The following is a 22,034-nucleotide window of genomic DNA, read 5'->3' on the forward strand; positions in this document are numbered from 1 at the left end:
GGGATTTTAGAGGGGGTGAGACTGCAGCTTGGTCGGGTTCTAGCCAGCACGAGTCCTTTTGATGGAGTTGTGTCCCATCACACCACCAGAGAGTCTGCCCTTGCACAGCCAACTCTCTGGTCCTCACAGGGTGGTTGGCAGCTGAGTCACTTGTATCTCCAATATCTGGGGAACCTGAGACGGGAGAGATAATGTGACCAGCTGGTGACCGGTGGCTTTGGCACTAGCATCTAGGTCTCTCGCAGTCCAGTTCTGTGCTCTGACCACCAGACCACGCTCTGCCAAGGGTACACATTATTAGAAGCAAAACCTCCCATACACACACCCCTTCTCGCCCACAGAAGCACATCTCCCCTGACCCGGGTGCAGTCATCACAGGATATGGCCCATATCCCTCCTGCACCGGTTGAAATAACAAAGCCATGGAGGCAGAGAGCTGGCAGGAGAGGGTGCAGGGACCATCGGATGCTGAGCTCCTCGCTCCGCTCCAGAGCAGAGCCCTTCGGGAAGCAGGACCGTGTGGGGTGGAAGTGCTGAGGTGCAGCGTGCTGCAGCCTCCTGGGCATCCTTAGACAAGCTTGGAGGGAAACCGCATGAGAAGGCAAAGATCAGCATTACCGTCCTACCCGGTGCCTTTGCCTCTGGTTTCTCCTTCCTCTTTTCCCATCCGCTCTCCATCGCTGGCCAGAGCATTGCTGGGCAAAACCCATCCCTGAGCCCCCCTGGTGTTGGGCAATCTCCCTGCAAGACCTTCATGTGATGGTGTCGGTGTCAGGATGCCGAACTGCTGCTCCACTCGGATGGTGGGACCCGTTCGGATGTACTCACCCGTTCCTCACCCAGCAACAGGGGCCAGGGCTGCCCCTACGGGCCCCGCACCACCAGCTCCTGTGCACGTCCCCTAACCACTGGCTACACATCATGACGAAAGAGCACGGCTTGCTCAGAAATCAGAGGGGTGCATGGCATGGATAGGACAGCTCAGACACTTTTTCAGTGACTGTCCTGGAGACCCAGGCCACCATCATGGGGGGCGAGAGTGAATGAAGTGCCTGATGCGAAGAAATCCTTCCCAAAAGCCACGGGTGAGAAGCCCCACACCGAACAGCTGGGGGTTTCACTGCTCTCACCTCCTCTCCTTTCTCTAGTTGTCCATCAGGACATCTTGCTCACCCATGCTGACCTCTTCCCCTTGCACAAGGCACATTCGCCCACTAACAAGCAAACCCACCTGCTCACGGGAGCCTTGCATAGCAGCAAGGGTGCTGGAGGAGGCCATGCGAGGAGGAACCTGGCCAGCACTGAGCTACACAGGGTTGGACAGAAACAGTGGAGGAAACTATGCCAGGAGCTGATGATATTAGGCATAAAAAAACACCTTGGCTGGAGCTGGTCTCTAGAAGGGCAGGACATTAGCAATGGAGGTGAAGAGTCTCCAAAGGGAGCGCGTGTGGCTGCCAAGGGCTCTGGAGCTAAGATCGCCCACGCTCCCCAGCACAATGGTAGTGGGTCATGGCTCCAAAGAGGCTGTCCCTGGGCTGGGGAAGGGAGGAAGGGGCCACACATGGAGCTGGGAATGAGTGGAGGGCAAACACGCTCCCAGAGCCGCCAAGGGCTCCACGCTGCCCTAGGGATGCTCCAGACCATGCTGGGAGGGGTGGCGGAGAGCAGCTCCTCTGCAGCAGCAGCAGGAGCAGAGCCAGAGCCCGGCCACCCAGGGTATATATGGCCACTGTGAACCCATCCCATTGCTGGGAACAGGCTGCTGCCCGCAAGTGGGAGCCCTGTTCGCTGGGGTCCTCATCAGCAAAGGCATGAGTGCAGGAAACAAAGTCTTCCCGTCTCTAGAGGGGTGAGCGGGCTGGCCAGCATAGGAACACAATTCCCCAAGCCCATCAAACACGCTCCAGACAACGTCCTCCATAGGTGACTTGGCAGGAGCCCAGCAGACCCCCAGCATCTCCCCACAGAGACACGCTCAGCCCTGCTCTGATGGGCAGCTGTGGGTGCTGGGGACCAGGCGATGGAGCCGTTCTCAGGGTAGAGACACCCAGCTGGTGCACGGGGACAGGGAAGGAGGCTGAGAGGGACGTGCCCGCTGGCCAGGGAGGAGAGGAAGAGCAGGAACCTCCAGCACTCAGGATAAACACCATGGCAAACCATGAACATCGCCCAAGACTCCTGTGCCACCAGGCATTGTAGGAACCTGCTGCTGCCCTTGTAAGGACTGCAAGCGAGAGCAGCCCTTCCCTGACCGTCCCAGGCATCGCAGCCGGTTTCCAATAGCAGAACACAGAGACGCCAGCTCTGAGAAGCTGCTCGGGAGAGAAGGAGCTGGCTACATACCACGCTGCTCTGTCATACTCTGCCCAGATCCGGACAAACTCATCTAGATGGTGAGGTCCCAGGATGGAGGAATCCCGAGTCAGGTATTCAAAATTGTCCATGATGACCGCCACGAACAGGTTGAGCATCTAAGTGAAAGGGAAAAAGGCAGAGAGAGAGGAAAGTGGGAGGAGAGGGAGCAGAGAAGGGAAGGGAGAGAGAGAAGGAAAGGTAACCGTGGGAAGATGGAAGATGGCAGATGACCCTATGGTGGGTGTGCAGGTTGGGGGGCTGATGAGAGGGACCCCCAGGGCTCTCAGGGGGGAGGAACTCACCAGGAAAGAGCAGAAGAAGATGAAGGAAACGAAGTAAACGTAGGCCAGGTCGGTGCCGCAGCGCTCATTCTCGTTCTGCCCGGAGGTCGCCGTCGTATCCGGCTCGCAGCCTTTGCCCTCCAGGCAGGACAGCATGATCTCCTGCCATGCCTCTCCTGTGGCACTCCTGCGCCCAACGCAACCATGCTCAGCAGCTCGCGGTGGCACGGGATGGAGCCGCGGCAGATGCCCCCAGGAGAAGCCTCGCAAGAAGCTTTGCAACCCCCTACCCAAATTAAGCACATCTCCGGTGTGCAGAGGAGCAAGGCACTGGGTCAGCAGCAACCAAGCTGGACCCACGTGAGCGCAGCCATGCCAGGGGGTAGCTCCTGGCACGTGGGGCCAACTCTCCCCAGCCAGCCCGTCCAAAGAGCTGGGAGACAGCCATCCTTTTTGGGGCAGGGTGGGAAAAAAAAGGGAATTCCTGAGCTCCTGTGGCCATGTGTCGCCCAGCTGCTCTCTAGCACCAAAAGCTGACCTCCACCAAACAGCCTATGGCAAGAACCTGCTCAGCCCAGCTCCTGGCACGCCTGCACCCAAAAACACCGCTAAAGGAGTTTTCTGTGGTTGCTTACCTGAAGAGGAGCATGAGGGAGCCCAGGAAGCTGCGGAAGTTGTTGTGCCGGTTAATGTGGCTTTCCTCATCTAGTTTGATATTGCCAAAAACCTACGGGAGGGAGAAAAAGGGCTCAGTTATTCAGGCAAGAGCTCATCGGCCAGGGAAGCGGCTGCACGTTCACCTTGGCTCACAGGCACACACCCCTGTGCTGCGGGGACTGATCCCCACCCCAGGTCCATCACCCTCAGCGCAGCTGGTCCCCAAAGCAGCCGACATCCACCCTCTCTGTGCAATCCCCCATGGAAAAGCCCCCCAGAAAACGCACGCCGGTCCACAGCCAGGACGCCAAGGAGTTGGCGCCGAGCAGCCATCGGGGAAGGAAACCTCCTCTCCTCGGCAGGGATTTGCGGTGGGCGGCAAAGGCTGCAAGAGGCCAAGCTGCCATGGAAACAGGAGCATGGAGGACCCGGGATCAACCGAATCCAACCACTCCACATCCATCCCTCTGCTGTGCTACGGGTAGCATCCGAGCACCGTATGGCACCCAGCGGTCCCCAGCGCGCTGGAGGCGCAGGAACGAGTCGCACTACCCTGGGTGGGTGCTGGGTCACCTGGGTCCTGGAAACTCCCAGGAGCTTTTCTGTTGTGGGGAAACGGTCTGTGATGCCGGGGTTTGCAAACAGGGTGGGGAAGGGCTCGGTGAGGGAGGGACAGACTGACTGCTAACCGACCACGGACAGCCAGACACCGGGGACTACCATCCCCAGGGCCAAAAGAGGCAACAAAGCCCCAAACGTGGACAATATCCTATAATGACCCACAGCCGAGGCCGCGGTAGGACATAATGAACATTCGTAAAATGCCTGAAATAGGAAAAATGTGCTGTTATTACTGTTAAATATTTATTCCACTTTCCGCGAACCTAAAAATACACTAACTGCAGAGTATTTTTTTCCCTGTACAGGTTTTTTGGAATGTGTAATTGTAGAATATTTTCTGCCTCCAGCTATTTTGCTCAAATAACGCCCACAGACTTTACTGCTTGGGGATTTGTTCACAATGGTGTTAAAAAAAAAATAAAATAAATCAAATACTACCACACAGCAGGGAGGGGGGCTGAGTCAGATGGCGGCTGTTTAGCGCGGAGAACACCTGGAGCCGGCGCAGAGATGTGTAGGACAGAGTGGCCAAAACCAGCCACGCGACTCTCGGGGTGGGAGAAAGGGGGTGGAAGACACTCAACACCAGCTCTGCCAAGCAGCCCAAGCAGGAGGCCACCACGCTGCCCGCTGCCTCCCCAAAATCTGCCCGTCCTGGCAGCGCACGTCTGGCAATGGCGCTGGGTACTGCGGCGGCTCGCTCATCGGGCGGCTCCAGATCCCGAGCGTTCGTCGTCGAAGATGCTTTGTCAGATCTTCAGCGTGGGATTTAGTCACCGCAGAACCGAGCCAGCCCCGCGGCACGCGTGGAGCTGAGGGTTTTAGCTCACGTGCTTCTTATTTACCAGCTGGCACCTGGAAAGCTCATGTCTTCCCATGCTCTGCAGACCTGCCACCATCTGGTAGGTCATCGCAGGTCCTGAAGCACGAGAGCCCAAGCCGACCATCTACTTGGGCTACAACAGAAACCCTCTGCAGAGGGACAAGGTGGACGGCGGGCTGCAGGGATCACTGCCGTGATCCAGCCGTTTGGATGGGAAAGGCAGAAGGCTGCTCACCAGCTCCCTCAGGCATGAAATCAATCTCTGGGGGCTGCTAGGGAGTTGGAGATAATTTCTAAATGAAGGGGTGGCAATTTGAAAGCAGCTGCCACACAGGACACCCAGCTGAGTCCCCAAGGCTGCATCTCCAAGGGTACAAGTTGGAAGGCAGCTGTGGAGCTTGACTGAACAAGCCCGTGGCAGCTCCCCCAGGGCATGTGGCTCTGCAGCTCCCAAACAAGCTGTTCCACCCTCAGGACCTTCCCAGACACCGTGACCGAGTGAAGCAATGACAGGCAGGCACAGGGCTGGCTGCTGTGCGTAATGCTGAGGACATGCTGGTCCAGCCTGTCTGCGCCAGAGGGATGCACACCGAGATGTCTGCGCTCACCTGCATCCCAATGATCGCGTAGATGAAGAAAAGCATGGCAATCAAGAGGCAGACGTAGGGGAGGGCCTGCAAGAGAAGCAGATGAGTCATCTCCTTTAGCACAGGTCCAGCTCCAGAGGAGTACAAAAAGCACAGTGGGCAGGTAAGCTGTGCCGATCCGTCTTTCCTACAAGCCAACAAGTCAGCAAGACCTTGGGAACAGCCTGCATTTGGGAGCAGCACCCCAGCACCGTGGCCTGGGAGGAAACCAGGGCACACGTGACTTACCTTGAAGGACTGCACGAACGTCCAGAGCAGGATGCGGATGGTGTAACCCTGGCGCAGCAGCTTGATGAGCCGAGCAGCCCGGAAGAGCTTCAGGAAGCTCATGTTGAAGCTGCTGGTGTTCACCAGCTGGGAGGAGATGAGAGGGTCAGAGGGAGGCGGGAGCCCCCCACCCCGCAGCGGTTCGCCCCGCTGCTCCCAGCCCCTGCTTCACCTTGGTGTCCGTCAGGATGATCTCCGTAATGCTGCCGATGACGGTGATGAAGTCAAAGATGTTCCAGGTGTCCCGGAAATAATTCTGCAAAAGGAAGGGGAGAGGGAACATGGATTTGAGCTCGGGGATGGCAGGTCTGAAGGGCACTGGGCCACGGGCCAAGGCTGCCTATGGATGGCAGCGGCAGAGACCTGGCCGCCCATTTGTATGCAGCCACGGTCTGGAGCACTGTCCTGCGTCTGAGATGGTGGCAGAGCTGAGCGTGTCTGCAGTGAGCAGCTTCTCCTGGGAGATGACTCACGCATCCAACAGGCCACCCTGGTGAACGGGAGTGGGAAAAGTAGCCACAACCAGCCCTGATCAGGCTGCAACAGCTCATCCCACCGACCCTCACAGCCACGAGGCTGCTTTGCCCTCCTCTTCGTGGGCACCCGGACCCACCTCAGCCCCTGCTGTTTGTGCAGGAGCCAGTGCAACACCGGACTTGACCATGGCCGGTGCTGCTGGGAGCCAGGAGGGTGGCTAGAAGCCCTCCTGCTGGTGCACCTCATCTCCCAGTATGGGTTAGAAACAGGAAAGAAACCATAAAAGAGCAAATCCGACAGTTGCTCATAAGCAGCAAAGAGTAGCTAAAGAAAAGGCAGTCCGTGGCTTCAAACCTTAAATAAGCAGCTGGGGACATGAGGATTGTGAATTAGGCAGGGAGGTCTCACAGTGGGTCAGGTCTGGTCCAACTGATACAGCCCAAGGACAGCAACGTGCCAGCATCTCATGGCTCCCGGGGACAAGGGACTGCAGCCACCAGCATGATCGCAGCAGCAGTTGGCTGCACAGCACGTACATGGTCCAGGCACCAAAGTACCACAGAAACGAGGTAAAAAGTAAAGCAACGGTGTGGCTTCCCCCACCAGCATCCAGCAGTGGGAAGTTTAATGAGCACCAAAGGAGCGATTCCAGCCTAAAAGCAGCTCTCAGGCTGGGACCCAAAATAAACAGCGACAACCTCACATTATTAACACCTTCCAGCTGTGATCTGCGTGCTGCCAAAGTCCAAATTAACACCCTCATCAAGAACAGGAGCAGCCACTCACCAGGAAGCCGAAAGCGATGATCTTGAGGACACACTCCAAGGAGAACACCATGGTGAAGGCGATGTTCAGGTACTTCAGGGCCAGCTCATAGGTGTATGGAGCAGAGTAGTACTGGTGGAAAGAGAGAGACATTGCTAGCCAGGAGGGGGCCTGCCAGCCTCTTGGCTGATGACTGTCCTAGGGAAGACCTGTGGTGGTCCATGTTCCTGGCCCTGGGTGCCTCAAGACCATCTTCTTCCCCTCTCCACCCCTCTCCCAGGACAGTTGCCGCTCCTTCTAAGAAGGAAGCACAGAGTAAATCCAGATCTTTCTGCAGTAGTTAAGAAGTCCAGATCATTTGGGTCATCTCGTTTAGGGAAGATCTCGCCTCCAGTTTGGGGCATGTGGTGTTTCAAGTGATTTTGCCAAGGGAATACATGCTCAGGTTCTGTCTCAAATCATCTCCTAGAAACAACCAAAAATATCCTCTGGTCCCATCCTGACCAATGCTCCTTTTCCCCACTGCCCCAAACAGGACAGGCTCACTCTGACGGGCTCACCTTCATCATCAGCACCACGGTGTTCAATGCTATCATGGCCATGATGGTATACTCGAAGGATGGGGAGACCACAAAGTGCCAGACCCGGTACTGGAAGGTGTGCCGGTTCTGGGGCATGTACCGCGTGAGGGGCTTGGCGCTGATGGCAAAGTCAATACAGGCTCTCTGGAATAAAACAACGTGCATCAGACCCTGGCTGATGGTAACGTGGGGGACGGTGGCTGCCACGCTTCTTTCCTTCATGGGCTGGGAAGGCAGGTGGCTCACGGGTCTCTTACACCTTTTTAACATCTAGGGAGCTCCAAGCTCCCAAACTGCAGAAAACCCATGGAAACGTCCTCTTTCCCCCTCCCCAGACCATACCTCGTTCTTCTCCAGACTGCACTCCTCCATCATTTTATCTCCTTGCTCTTGAAACGTAATGATGATGAGAGCCACGAAAATGTTGACGAAGAAGAAAGGGAAGACCACAAAATAGACAACATAAAAAATGGACATCTCCATGCGGTTGCTGCGGCTGGGCCCGCGGTCCTCCTCCGTCACGTCCACCGAATGCTGCAGCACCCTGTGGGCAGACAGGTGAAAAAAAGCAACCAGGGATATGCCCGTCAGGACTGCCACCACGCGGCACTTCTCACGGGACCCGCTTTGTACAGCCAGCTCTGTCCACAGCTGTAACAAGGATAAGATAAACCTCTGCCTTAGTCTGCTTTCAAGGACAACCCTTCTAAGTGACTACAGCTTGTTTTACGGTGCTTTGCCTGTGTCCCTGATGGAAAATGGATTTTCCAGAGCATGAAGAAAGGGGTAGTCCTATGGTCATCTCTAAACTTGATATACCTCAGGGCCGCACAGGAGAAGGGATTATCCATCATTCACTCCCTAAGGAAGAAGCTAACCCCAGCCATGGTCCCAGCCTCATATGGGGGCTAAAGCTCTTTTGCCCAGACATAATTTCTCATCATTCCTCTCCTCCTCCCTCCCAGCAGTTTCTCTCAGTCCAGCCTGGCTGTAAGCCAGTTATTAACCCAACCACCCCAAAGGGGACATGCCCACCCTAATGCAAGGGGGGTGGATGGAGCAGAATACTCACTGGGGCCAACCCTCGCCGGTGGAGACTGTGAACAGGGTGAGCAAAGCCCAGATGATATTGTCGTAGTGAAACTCATGGCGTTTCCACTCCCGACACTTCACTTCCATCTTATTCTTCTCGTGGTCCACATAGTTCCCTCTGCAAGGTTGGGAGAGAGCGGTGACCTTGCTTTTTATGCTGCCAGACTATGGGACAGTGGTTTTAAACCCTGGGGGCAGCGTGTGTGTGCGGTGGGAGGGGGGCAGCTCTCCTCCTGCAGGGATGGAGGGAGAAATGGGGAGATGCTGGATAACAACTGGGGGGAAGAGAGAAGGGGAAAGCAAAAGGGAAGCGAGAAGGAGAACAGGAGCAAAATACTGGGCTCTGCATCCCGCATCCCATGCAAGGATGCACAGCGCTGACACAGCAATGGGGACAGGGCTCAGCCCACACCATCCACCCCACGAGACCACGGCCAAGAGTGAGTCATGACCAAGGACTTAACTGGGAACCCAAAAACGACATTACCCAGCACCCTGCTTTTGCCAGAGGCGTCAGCAGCATCGGACCTACTGAACAAGGCACCTACATGCAGTCCTTCTCCGTGTCCTTAGAGCTGTCAGTGCAGTAGAAAAACTTCCCCTTAAAGAGCTGGACGGCAATGACAGCAAAGATGAACATGAAGAGCTTGTAGACAATGAGGATGTTGAAGACGTTCTTGAGGGAAGTCACCACGCAGTCAAAGACGGCCTGCAGGAGAGGGCATAGCTCACCTTGGGGAACCGACAGCCTTGGCAAAGGGCGGGACCAAAACCTTCCTCAAGACTACCATGGGGAAAGACATCTCCCATGCCTGGGGTGGAAAGGAGAAAGAGCGGGGCCTTCTCCCAGGCAAAGGGCTATTTTATGAGCGAGTTTAACCCCCCAGCGCACACACGGACACCGAGCAGCCCCTGAGACAGCAGCAGGGATGGATAGTTATATCCTCCAATGTTCTCTGCAACCAGGGCAGCAGATGGGGGACGGCCCCATTGATGCAATTAGCAGCACTCAAGACCAATTAGTAAACGCTGCTTTGTTTCGCATCACCCCGAATAACAAGGCAGAGCGAATACCTCTGCCTGCAATAGCAGCACCTCCCAGGCTGTTCCTTCAGCCCTAGTTCCCACAGCACTTTAAGAAAGAGAGGAATGCCCTTATCCCTGCTTCATGGTGAAGACAGAGGTGTCCAGAAAAGAACTGACATGGGCTGAATCCATCCACTGGTTGGGAAGAACAGCTGGGGTCAAAACTCCTGTCTCTGGGGTGCCACCCTGGGCCTCATCCATCAGCCAAATATTGCCTTGTGAAAAAACCTCAGGGCTTCCTCAGTCTCTTACCCCTTTCTGGCTCTATACCCCATCGGCTAAGGTAGGGAAATCCATAATCCTACCTGCGCTGCACAAATAATCCCTCTATTCAGATGGGAAATCCCCTGCCGGTGCAACACCATGACAGCACAGCACACAAAATCCTGAGTTGTTTGCAAGCTGCTCTGGTGGGAAAGATAATGAACTTTGGAAAGAGATTTGAGCTCTCCCAAAGCCAGGGCAGCCTATTTTATCAGGAGAGCATCTGGGCTTTGCTGCCCTCATGTCCATTCCAGCTCCACTTTCCCTGGCAGAGGAACAAACTCTTGACACCTTGCAGAGATCCAAGCTTGCTTTTAATAACTCGCTGCACCTCCAGATATGAAGCAGCCTGAAGGGCGTTGTGTTTGAAAACAGGGCTCCTAAAATACAGCAAATGCTTTGAAAACTATTCGTCCATCGCTCACGAGCAAATCGATGCGCGTGGTCCCTGCACCCACCGGTCTGCGTTGGAGAAGACAGATGTAAGGCAGGAGATGGGGATCATTACCTTCAGCTTGGGCAGTCGCTTGATGGTTTTCAGGGGCCTCAAGACCCGTAGCACACGGAGAGACTTGATGGTCTTGATATCCCGGCCCTTGTTGGTCCTACCGTGTCGGAGGGAGGCACAGGCACCCAAAAATGAAACGGAGAGACAATAACCTTGCAGACCCGAGGCTGGATGCTCTGGGGTTTTCAACTGCTGACAACTCCCCCCCCAGCACATGCGAGGATCAGAACAGGAGGGCCACAAACGTGTGACTGCTGAGCGCTCAGCCCACCTAAATGAGTTTCCTCCAACACACCCGCTGACAGCTGGCAGAGATGAAAAATAAAGCAACCCTCTCCTCCTCAGGATTAGCACTTTTCCCCTTCGCTGGGGAGCAGCGACCTTAACAAATCCCCTCCTTGCGGGAAGCAGCGCGATGCCAGGGCCGGAGCAAGCGATGCAACGCTCTCCCTGAGCAAGGACCGCTGCCCGAAGGGTGCTGTGGCACCCTCCCTCCCCCATGTCCCCAAGCCACGCCGCTCGACAGCGCCGGGAGGTTTGCTTCCCTACTGCAGGCGTGTGCCGTTTGCAGACGGGGCCCCCAACCGTTGCAAATTGTTTTCTACCGTTACTACGGGTTGCAAGAAATTCATAATAAAATGAGGGAGATGCACTCAATGGGGTCTACGTGCAGGTGTCTCACAAAGGGGTTTCCATCCTGGTTTAAACTCGAGATTCATGGTCCTTACATTCACCTAGGGAAGCACCTGCTCCGTGCTTGTTCACACAAATGCTCTCTCTTACAGCTTTCTGCCTTATTCCATCGCTGCCACCCAACACGGTCAGCCTGGTCCTCTATCCCACATGCATGTAACGTCTCAGTCCTCTCTTCCCTTTCCAGATCAGGGCTGCACTTGCCTCCACCCCAAGTCAGCTGAGCAAGGCAAGGCTTACCAGTACAATTATTTAGAAAAGTCCCCTCGTGACCCTCATTTCTTGAATATGATGATTAATCCCAACCACAATACCATTTTTTTTTCTTGTCTTTTAACTAAAGCCCGTGGGCTGGATCCCAGGATGGACCAGAGAGGCCCTGGTGAAGGTGGCACAGTTTGGATCCACCAGGCACCCTCAAAAAACGTCAAGGAAATGACTTACAACAACAGATGCTCCAAATTACACAGCTCCTTTGTGAGGGTTAATGCATCAGGGAGCACAATAATGGGCTTAATCATTAAGAGATGTAAACAAAACCGCTAATTAATAGTCCTCCCTAGGAGCACAGCCCCACAAATGCATGGGAAGCAACTGTTCAAACAGCCCTGGGACTCACTTTGCACCTCCCATCTCCTGCTTTGCTCAGTAGCAGGGCCTGGGTAAGCAGCTGGGGCACCCGCCTCGGGGCTGGGGTGGGGATTTGAGGGCAGCGCTCAGCTGGTGCAAGCTGCCACCAAGGGCAACGCAGCTGCAGCGGTTTACATCTGCTGAGGAGGGACCTCTTCAGGCCTCAGGAAACCTCCTGTGGATTTGCTTGGGATCCAACATGGATATGGGACACAGAGCTGGATAATGCGTAGAGGAAAGCCTGGCTTTGCTGTGTCTACGGCCGAGGCTGAGCTCTCCCCAGCCCCCTGAGCTCGGCATGAACCGCATCCCATGCCCTCGGAGGACGTCAGGGCTGAAGTCCTTGCAGCGCTTCAGTGCAGGCAAAGCCCCTGCCGGGGCAGAGCCTTCAGCCCTGCGGCAGACACCGCTTTCCCCGTGCCCTGCTCCCCTGGGTGTGCTTCACTCCACCTCGGGGTACTGCACAGACACCGAGATCCAGGAGGAAAGCACCCTCTTCCGAAGGCAAGGGATTGCAGTGCCTGCAAAGACAATCCCGTCTGCGCTTTCCCGGAGCACACCACCTTTATCGCATCCCGGGACAACGTAGGGGTGCGTGCAGAGCAGCGTGCTCCAGTCTCCGCAAACGCAGCCAAGGGTCGGCACAGGTGTCGGACAGACAGACACCCGCCTGTGCCCATCCCCCCACGCTCCCCACGGCGACCCAAATGGCATAGTTACCCCAAAGCATTCCTGTTGACGATCCAGCCCGGCAGCCACCAAATAGCACCAACGGAGAGAGGGAAAAAGAGAGAAGAGAAGAAGAAGGTAAGAAAAGCAGAGGGGGACTGTGCGGGGATGACTGCAGCCTCTCGGGCAGCAGGGACCCTGCGGCAGCCCTCCACCGCCCCACGCCTGGGTTGAAAAGCACAATGAGTAGACCACGATGTGTCCTCCAGGATGGGGCTTATCTCCAGGGAGAGACTCATCCAGCGAGCCAGGAGCCCCTGCCCTCCCTGCTGGAGGTTTTGGGAGGTGGGTGTGTAATGAAACCTCGGCTGCAAAAGGAGCCCACGGAGAGCGGGACAGTGGGTGACAGCGGGTGGGTGCATGGTCCTCTTCGTCCAGGAGTCAGGGAGGGACCTTGAGGCTTGGCCTCAACCAGCCAAAGGCAGGTGCCTCTGAGGGAACCTACCTGCAAGGGCACAGTTCCCACCCAGACAGGCTAACTTTAGTAAATCAGCTCCATCAAGAGATCCACTGATGAAGAGCCTGAGCTGCAGCACAGGATCGCAATCCAGCAGGACACCCGCTCGGACAAGCCACGGTGGTCTACAAGGTCCCTAGTTGTAATCAAACCTCCGTCCCTGATTCAGCTCAGTCCCTGCCACATGCACGCAGAGGGCTCAGCACTTGGGGCAAGCCTACGAAGTAAAACATTTCTTAAAAATCATAAAAATAATGCCAGACCCTGGCTGCATGTTAGTGAAACAGGTGGAAGGTGTGTTGAAAAGGTGATAGCTTAACTCTGCGGCACTTCTGTGATGGGATATCAGACCTCTGTCCTGAGCAGCCTCACACCGGGTTATTTTGCAGTACATAGGGGTCCCTCTTGCTTCCAGACACCGGTGCTGACAAGCATAAGGAGATGCTGCTCGGCAAAGAAAGAGGCAGCTCTGCTGGGTACCTTTGGGTGGAGAAACTTCTGCCCTTGCTCACCAGCCGTGACGACGAGGGCTACGCACTGACCACCGCTCAACCTTTCCACTGCTCAACCTCTCCCGCTGCTGCAAGCCCGCAGGCGTAGGCATCACCACCGCTCGGCAGCTCTGCAAAGCCGCAAGCGAGCGCTGTTCCTCTGCGCAATGCCTCCTCGGAAGGTGCCACGGGAGGCAAAAGTGAGCAGGGTCTTTAGTTATGGTTCTGGTTATTTCAGCTAATTTAATTTGAACTCTTTGGAGATTTACGGTTTTATATTGGGCTTTTTATTTAGGCTGCATTTGGATTGACGTATTCGCTTTCCACACGGAGAGCTACGGATGAGCCAAGATGACCTCTCGCTTGGGATGCATGGGCTCCAAGGAGGCAGTGGACAAGCTTTGATGGCACACAGAGACACGGCTTTACAGGTGAACACTTGCTCATTGATTTTGATGTGGCACTGATGACCAGCAGATGATAGTGGCACTGCTGGACCCGCTCAGAGACCTCCTGCTGCGCCCATGGCTACCCAGGACCTGCCATGGGAAAACCGAACTGCAGAGGGAGGCAAAAAAGGCAGAAAACCCCAATGGCATGGCATGTCCCAGCACTTCTTCTACCGGCAAGTGCTGGACCTGGTCATCAGCCACTCTCAGCCATGTAATCGCCGCAGCCGCTCCGTGGGCATTGCTTTGCCCACCCAGCGCCATGGAGGCGAGGAGGGGGAGATGGAGGATCCCTCCGGCCCCACATCAAAGAGGTCTTGGAGGGAGAAGAAAAGGAGGGGGATTGAGATGTCACCGCCAGAGTTTTCCTCTCCAGACCAGGATGGAGGGAGGGAGGGCGGCGGGTTGGGACATTTATAGCTGGCGAACATCCTGTGGCTCCCGGGGCCGCGGCGGTGCTGGGCTGCCAAGAGGAGAGGCAGGTGTTCTTATAAATGCTTTATAATGTATAAACCCATTGGAAATCGCTGCGGTTCCTTTGTTCCCCTCACCCCCGAAGCCATGAGATCATCTCCTCCAGCAGGAGCCACCGTTGGATGTGGGGGAGAGAGACAATCCTGCAGGTTTACATTATAAAGAGCCCTCGTCCATGACACGAGCAACTCAGTATCTACCCAGCTACGGCTACAAGAGTGGGCAGGTGACATAGATGCTTGCTGCAAACGTACGTGGAGATGCAAAGGCCCTCTCTGTGGGAGGAGGTTCGGTGCCGCAGCCGATGGGGCTGCTGGCCCTCGAGAATTCAGCTGCCCTGTGCCCAAAGGGAGCTGTCCTTCCCTCGGGAGGCTGGGTGGAGGCAAGCAAGTGGCAAGCGGGTTTGGAAGGGGCACGGCACCTTCCCCACGTGCTCGGCGCTGGCACGTGGGGACCCTGCCAACTCCAGGGGCCACCCCAGGAAGCATGCCACCTTTGTGGCGTGGGGGCAAGGGGACAACAAGCGATTACGGTACTGTTAGTGGGAGTGAGGATACCCATCCACCCAGGAACGGGCTGAGCCATCAACCTTCCCTCCTTCAGCCATCAAAAAGTCTTGATGAAAGATGCCTTGGAATGGAAAGGCTCCCTTGTCCTCCTAAACTCTTCAAACCACCCAGCACATCTTCAGGCTGCTGATGCCCTTGAGCCCCCCCTCCAGTGGGGGGATCAGCCAGACCCTGGAGATGCTTGATCCATCCTCGTGGTGGCCTGGGTGGCCTCCCAGAGGCTCAGAACAGTGTCCTCAGCCAGTGGACCTGCCCCGTGCCCCTTCCCCATACCAGGGTCTGCGGTCAGCCCCCCACCCTGCCCAGGGGCTGGTTCATCCCTCTGCCGAGCGAGCTGAATTCTCCCATGCTCTTCCCGAGGGGAGAGCAGCGGATGAAAGCACCGGGTGAGGAAGGGGATGAGGAAGGTGAGGAAGGCAAAAGCAATGAGCCAGAGAGGGTGCAAGTGGGTGAGAGTGAGGGGAAGGAGCTGCCGCCTGGCCAGGGGTGAGATGGGAGGGATGGATTATGGGCTGTAATCCATCGAGCGACCTTGGGGCTCGGAGCCAGCCACCCCGAGAGCCTCTCGCGGTCCCTGAGCTGTGACAAGGACAGGGCTCCAGTACGCGCTGCTGCCAGGCCCTCCCCTCTCACTAGCACTAACGTCACCGCCGCCAGTGTCAAAGGCACAAAGAGAGACCAACGGCGTGACAACGGAGTGCCAGCCCCTCCTCTCTTCTCCTCTCCCTCCTTAGGCACCCCTGGGGACCAGGGGGTGGCCCTTGCCTGTGAGCATCACATTGGCACCCACTCCTCCCTCCTCAAGCTTACACTGCACCGCCTGTCCCAGCCGGCAGCACGGAGGAGGGCAGAGCAGCACAAAACTCATCCCTGGACACTTCTTCCCTTCATGACATGGGCACCACCGACATCGAGCTACCCTGCACCCACCTGCGGGCATGTGGGTGATGCTCAGCAGGAACACGCTTGCAGGCAAGCGTGCAGCACCCTGCCCTCGACGTGATGCTGCTGAGGATGCGGGCACAGACCCCACCGGCCGCATCCCCATCCCTGCAGGGCTCTGGGGCAATGCTCCCCCTTGGAGCAGATGAAAAGCCACCAGCCGGGGGTACCGTTTCCAGCACAAACATGTTCAGAGGGCAGTTCCACCTGGCAGGCTGCTGCTTTTGCTGTCTCTGTATGCCCCAGGATGCATAGCAGGTGTATAACTCCGACTCTGCCACCCTTAGGTCTTTTTCCCTCTCCAAGAGCCCCTTCTGCCCTCTTTCAAGTCCACTTTCACCACCAGCCTCTTCCTAGCATCTCCAGCTTGCCTCGCCTTGCCCACTGCCTGCTTGCTCACCAGCATTTGACAAACAAGGAGAAACACCTTTCTGGAGCAGCCACGCACCGCTTCCAGGAGCCATCCCAGAAGCAGAGCAGAAGGATGCAGAGAAATCCGGAAAAAATCAGGGTCTAATAGCCATAACACACAGTGTCATCCTCCTCCCACCCCGGGCAAAGGAAGGCAGGGAGCCGACAAGGACGAGGGCCACTTACGCCAAGGCGAAAGCCACCAGCGCTCCCACCACCACGATGAAATCCAGGATGTTCCAGAGGTCTCGGAAGTAGGAGCCGTCCTGCAGGATCAAGCCCTGATCGATCATCTGAGAAAAACAGGAAGGGAATGAGCAGCTCAGCCGTCGAGTGGAAGCAGCCACAGGCAGGACGTGCTGGGGACAGGGACATCGCTGGCAGCAGCAGACCCATCCCAGGTATATAGCAAGGAGCATCATATTTTGTGGGAACTCGGAGCCAGAGACTGATAAAAGTGGTGCCGAGCATTCTCGACTCCCAGCACTAAGAACTTTAAAGTCTCCATCATCCAAATTTAGGACCAGAACCAAAAAACTGAGCTATTTCCCACCCGCTGCAAGGACGCTGCGGGACTCAGCACCCCCAGGACAGCCAGCCTGCGAGGCCTCTTACCTTGATAACCATCTCGAAGGTGAAGACGCCGGTGAAGACGTAGTCGAAATACCTCAGGACCTGCAGAGAGAGGGCACGGGTGCTCTGCAGCCGCTGCCAAGCAAATGGGTGCCCACCCAGACCCCGTTACTGCCCCGCAGCTGGCGCTCGCCTGGCTCAGGTGCAAACAGAGGGTTAGTTTTGCTTGCCCCAAACCCAGCCTGTCACCTAAGAGTTCAGGACAGCCATAAACCCAGCCTGCGTAGGCAGGAGACAAACATTCCCCGTGCGTGGTGCAAACGGCTCTGAAATCATGCTGCGAGCCGGAATCGTGCTCCCCCGTACCAGTCCCTGTGCACATCAGCATCTCCCCAGTTTAAGCTACTTCACTATCGACAAGGCGCCCTGGTCTGCTCCCCAGGCTCTAAACCCCACGTGTGGGAGGCTGAGAGGGATTTCCAGGGTTTATAAAGAAAGGAAATGGAGGAAGAAGTCAGATCCCACGGCATGGTTCAAGCGCTGCCACCAACTGCCCTGAGCCGTGTCCCACACATGCCCCACCATGGAAACTAAAATCCTGCAGGACCTCTGCCTGCGGGATGGGGGGGAGCAGGGGAGGTTTGCAATCACTTTGTTGCGGTCGGAGTTGGTGAGGACGGGATCCTCCGCCGCGAGGGCGATGCTGCTGGCGGCGATCACCAGGAGGATGCACATCTCGAAGTAGCGCAGGTTCACGATGTAGTGGCAAGCCCTCCGCACCCTGCGAGGAGACAGCCCGCACCCCGACCTGTGAGCCCCTGGCATGCCCCAGGCACAGCCCACGTGCAAAACCCACCCCACATCGACAGCTTCCAGAGCCGAAAGATGGGCAGCAAAGTCTGAGGAGCAAAAAAAAAGGGAGCTCAAGGGTGGTTTGGGCTTGCTGACCCCTTTCCTCGGCTGTCCCAGCCCCCCGGACACCCTGTGGCCAGCCAGGGAGAGTCCCCGAGAAATTGGGGGGCTTATTCTTCCAAGCTGCTGGAGCTGGGCAAGAGCTATGGGGGAGAAGACAACTGCAGAGAAATGCAACAAACATTGAATAAAAATCACAGCTGGCAACCAGCAGTCGGGAAAGAAAGCCACGAGCGTGGCTGGCACAGAGGGAGAGCGCTCCCGGGGCGTGGGGAACACTGTGGCTGGTTATCCAGGCTCTTTGGGAGATATTCAGCCCCCTTCCCAAGGGGGTCCCCTGTTTTCAGTGACATCTAGGGGTCCTTCCCCTTGCAGCCCTCCCCAGTCCCGGGCTCCTACGGTCCAAAAAATATCTCACGGGTTGGTGGTGCTGAAGATGAACATGGAGCTGTGCGGCACCATCGCTTTGCCCGTCTCGCTTTTCTCCTTCTTCCGCTTCTTCTTCTCCATCTCCTCATCCTCTTTGGTCTCGGCCTCCTTTAAGGGGCTGGCTTCGCCATCTGTCTTGTTGCTAACTGCAGGAAAGCGAGAGCCTTTGCCTGGTCTTGCACCCAGGCAGCACCCTGGGGTGTCCCTGCCACCCAGGCACGTGCAACCCCCCCGGTTTCTGCTTTGCATCCCCGTGCCGTTACAGGGAGAGGAACTGGAAGGGAAGAAAAAACACGAGCTGCCGGGATGGAGCAGACGAAAGCGGTTTTAACAAGGCCAGCTTTTGCAGTGCTGTTTAATTAATAACACCGTTTAAAGCGGCTCACCTTGACAGTGAGGATGCTGTTAAGGGGGTTGAGCGGCAGCGAGCTGGGCGGAGGCTGCGGATGTGTTAGGAAAAACAGGGAATGCCAGTGTTTTGCTCGGGCGGGGAGGAAGGGGGAAGGAGGGACCAGGCAAAGGGGTGGGTTGGAAGCAGGTGAGAAAGGGAAAAGTTCCCCAGGAGACGGGGGCACATCAGTGCTGTTTTCGGGCTCCCGTGCAAAACTGGGGTGCTGGAGAGAGGTGCTGCAAGGAGCAGCAAGGAAAGCCCCCCCAGTTGATGGATGTGGATAGGAAAAGCCATGCAAGCGGCTTTCCATCCCACCCCAGGGTCCCTGAGGGCTGGGAGAGGGGCTCAGGAAAGACGGATGGGTCCTCACTCTGTACCACAGCAGAGTCGTGGACATCGATCATGATGGTGGTGCTCTCCGTGGCCTTCTCGGTGTTGGGGGTGATGGAAGAGAGGTCGGGCTCGCTCCGGCTGACGGTGCGGCTGGCTTCCAGCAGCGCTTGCTCGCTGGTGTCCAGGCTGCTGCAGTCCTGCTCCATCAGGCTGCCCGTCTTCCCCCGGGGGGGCTCGGGAACCGCTTGTGGGGGACTCCCCTCCTCGGCGGTCCCGACCAGCTCGGCATCGCCAGCAGGGACCCCATTTGTCCTGCAGGAGGGAGGTGGGATGAAAAGAGGTGTGAGAAGAAAAGGGGAGAGAACAAGGAGCTGCGGGAAGTGCAAGATGCCCTCCCCAGGTACCAACCTGACGGGCTCTCCGCTCGCCTCCGGCTCCCCCTGAATCAGCACCTCCGCTGCGGCCGCATCCCCGCGCCGGTCCCCATCCTGTGCCCCCTCCGTGGGGCTGGCCTCCTCCAGACCCATCTCCTGGCTGGCCGAGCGGCTCCCCAGGGCGCCGGCCGACTCCTTCCCTTCCATCCGGGCTCTGCGGTGCCGGCTGCGCCGCTGGCTCTGCCTCATCCGCGCCCTGTCCTCGATGCCGCCTCCTGCCCCATCCTGCTCGCCTGGCTCGCAGTTTCCGTGGCACGATTTCTGGTGCCACAGCTCCTTGTCTCGCTTGGCCCGGGGCGACGGGCTCCTCTTGTCCTCACCACTGCCGGGGTTGGCCCCCGGGGCCGGCTGCTCGGGTCCCTCGGCCGGCGGCCGCTCGCCCTTACCACCTTGCTCATCGGCGCATTTCTCCAGGGCGACGCCGTCCCCTGGTTTCTTCCTGCGGAAGATGCTGGCGTGGGGGTTGATGACGGGCGGCTCGTCCTTGTTGATGCCCTCCTGGCTGGACATCTGCATGTGCCGGCGCAGCTGGCTGGTGCGCTGCTCCCACACCGACATGTGGTGCCGCCGGCGACGCTCCCGCCTGCAACGGGGGACAACGAGGGGTCGGCATCTTGGATACCCCCCCCAGCGAAGCACCCACCCTGGATTTAATTTGGGAATCCCAGGGAGAAGGAAATGCCATCCCCAGGGCTACCAGCTGGGCTCCTGCTTCGTCCCCAGCCCTCCAGCATTCCTCTGGTGCTGGCAGGGGCTGGAAATGGGGCTGAAACTGGACTTCTGCCCCTTCAGACACGTCAGGCTGATGGAGGACCAGCCCCAGCAGCCTCACAGCTGCCATGAAGCTTTCAGGCAGCATGCCCAGCTTGCTGGGAGCAGCCAGCACCCCGGCTTGCCCTATCCCAGCCAAGCGGTGACCACCTTCCTCTTGCCTGATTGCCTGGGGACACCTTCTTAAATATAGGCTCCTTCTCTCACTGCAGCCGGGGATCCCTCCTTGCGCTGGGGACGCCTTTGCATCGCCAGCTCCTCGGAGCCAGGCTCCTTTTCAGAGCGACGCTGCCCTAACGGTACAAATGACGGTGCAGGGGACGCTGGCGCAAAAGCCAGCTTGGCAAGGGTGGCAGTCGTGAGGGGTTGGGGACAGTGAGTAAGAGGGGAAAAGATGCCAGGTACAAGACCTGCCTTTCTCAATGAGAGATGGCCCTCTGAGACATTTGCAATGGAGAATGTCACCGGGCACAGGAGGCCCCCTCCCTCCCTGTACTTAGCTGTGCTCGGCCAGGACAGCCCCTCGCCTGGCACATCCCGGGTAGGAAGCCTGCACCGAGGCTTGGGGAGCAGCGGTTTTGGCTGCTGGTGGGGTAACTGGGCTTCTCTACGTTCCTGCAGGTGTGCTCTAGGGAGGACTGGGCTATGCCATGAAACCTTTGCAGTGCCAGAAACGTGCACACAAACACCCTGGAGAAGACAGACGTGCCCTTCCCAACACACCCGAGGCACACGGAAACACCCACGAGCACACACGTGTGCGTACACGTACACTGCTCCCGCCCGGAGCACACGCGACTGCACGTCCACGGGGTAGCGGCACGCACCGACACACACTTACTGCGCACACAAAGGGGGTTAGGCACACACAAACCCACGAGTGCACGCACACACGCAGACAAACGGGGGTGCAAAGGAGCACACTGAATACAGGCACACGCACACGACACCCCCCCGCCCCGTCGAGGAGGCTGGAGGGGAGCGGCGTGCGCCCCGGTCCCGCGGACGCACAGAAAGCACAGGAGCCACAGACGACACGCGCCCCCGCGGCCCACATACAGGTGGCTGCTGCGTGGCTCCCACATCGACATGTGGTGTCTCCTTCGCCTGTCTCTTCTGGGGAGGAAAAACAAACGGGTTCAATCCCCCCTTCACCCCTCCTTCGACTCGTGGGGGCAACACAGAGAGGTGTCCCCCCCACCCCGGACAGCCGGCATCTCTTTGCCTGTCGGCCGCCGGCTACCGGGATGGCGGAGGGCAGCAGCCAGCAGTGAACCCCCTGCACGTACGCGCTTGCACACCGGCAACGAGCTGCCTGCAGGGCTGCCCACACTCACGCGCTGCGATCCATTTCGTGGGGGCCACAGAACCTTCCCCGCGCTGGCCAGCCGTGCAGCAGCGGCACAGGGAGAGCGGTGCAGGCTGCAGCCCCTCAGAAGCCCCGCTACATCCTTGGATATTTAACAACTTTTTCAAACTGCTCCAAATTCACTTCTCCCAAGCAACGCGTGGCAACGTGGCAGAGGAAGCGATGTGTCAGGGCAGCTCCGAGCTGCTCAGAGCTGTCACCATGGGTTGATGCTGCTGAGACCGCAGAGGGGAACGTGAAGCTCCCCAGCAAAAACAAGGCACGAGCCCAGGGCTGAGATGCCCCAGACCCCCTGTCACCTGAGCAGCCCCGACACAGAGAAGCTTAACAGGGCTGTCAGTGCCCTTCACCCCCACCGACTGCAGGCAGCTGGGGATATTCGAGGCTTTATCCTTTGTAGCAGCACAGAAAAGATTCAGATACGCACAGCTCCAAGCAAACAGCCACGAGCGTACGCAAACGTGCATGCAGCGATTTACAGGTTTTGCTTTTTGCTAATGCCATGTGTGCGTGTGCAGGACGTGCAAGCAAATACACCCCAACCACACAG

At 57.5% G+C, this 22,034-nt stretch overlaps 1 protein-coding gene across 1 annotated transcript in view; it reads right to left on the minus strand.

Annotated features, from left to right (window-relative positions):
- CACNA1E (calcium voltage-gated channel subunit alpha1 E) overlaps window positions 1-22,034 on the minus strand; it is a 95,629-nt gene that overhangs the window by 15,289 nt on the left and 58,306 nt on the right. Inside the window, exons 19-37 of the mRNA XM_075156803.1 lie at window positions 21,175-21,231; window positions 19,319-19,927; window positions 18,948-19,222; window positions 18,176-18,332; window positions 17,497-17,626; window positions 16,888-16,947; window positions 16,459-16,565; window positions 10,428-10,524; window positions 9,118-9,278; window positions 8,550-8,687; window positions 7,820-8,021; window positions 7,457-7,621; window positions 6,918-7,028; window positions 5,827-5,910; window positions 5,616-5,741; window positions 5,349-5,414; window positions 3,275-3,366; window positions 2,661-2,826; window positions 2,347-2,474 (exon numbers count right to left, since the gene is read on the minus strand). Coding sequence (XP_075012904.1) covers window positions 2,347-2,474; window positions 2,661-2,826; window positions 3,275-3,366; window positions 5,349-5,414; window positions 5,616-5,741; window positions 5,827-5,910; window positions 6,918-7,028; window positions 7,457-7,621; window positions 7,820-8,021; window positions 8,550-8,687; window positions 9,118-9,278; window positions 10,428-10,524; window positions 16,459-16,565; window positions 16,888-16,947; window positions 17,497-17,626; window positions 18,176-18,332; window positions 18,948-19,222; window positions 19,319-19,927; window positions 21,175-21,231 — 2,931 coding nt within the window. The remainder of the gene's footprint in view (window positions 1-2,346; window positions 2,475-2,660; window positions 2,827-3,274; window positions 3,367-5,348; window positions 5,415-5,615; window positions 5,742-5,826; window positions 5,911-6,917; window positions 7,029-7,456; window positions 7,622-7,819; window positions 8,022-8,549; window positions 8,688-9,117; window positions 9,279-10,427; window positions 10,525-16,458; window positions 16,566-16,887; window positions 16,948-17,496; window positions 17,627-18,175; window positions 18,333-18,947; window positions 19,223-19,318; window positions 19,928-21,174; window positions 21,232-22,034) is intronic.

The sequence above is a fragment of the Calonectris borealis genome, chromosome 8 (genome assembly GCF_964195595.1).
Source record: "Calonectris borealis chromosome 8, bCalBor7.hap1.2, whole genome shotgun sequence".
Taxonomy (NCBI): domain Eukaryota; kingdom Metazoa; phylum Chordata; class Aves; order Procellariiformes; family Procellariidae; genus Calonectris; species Calonectris borealis.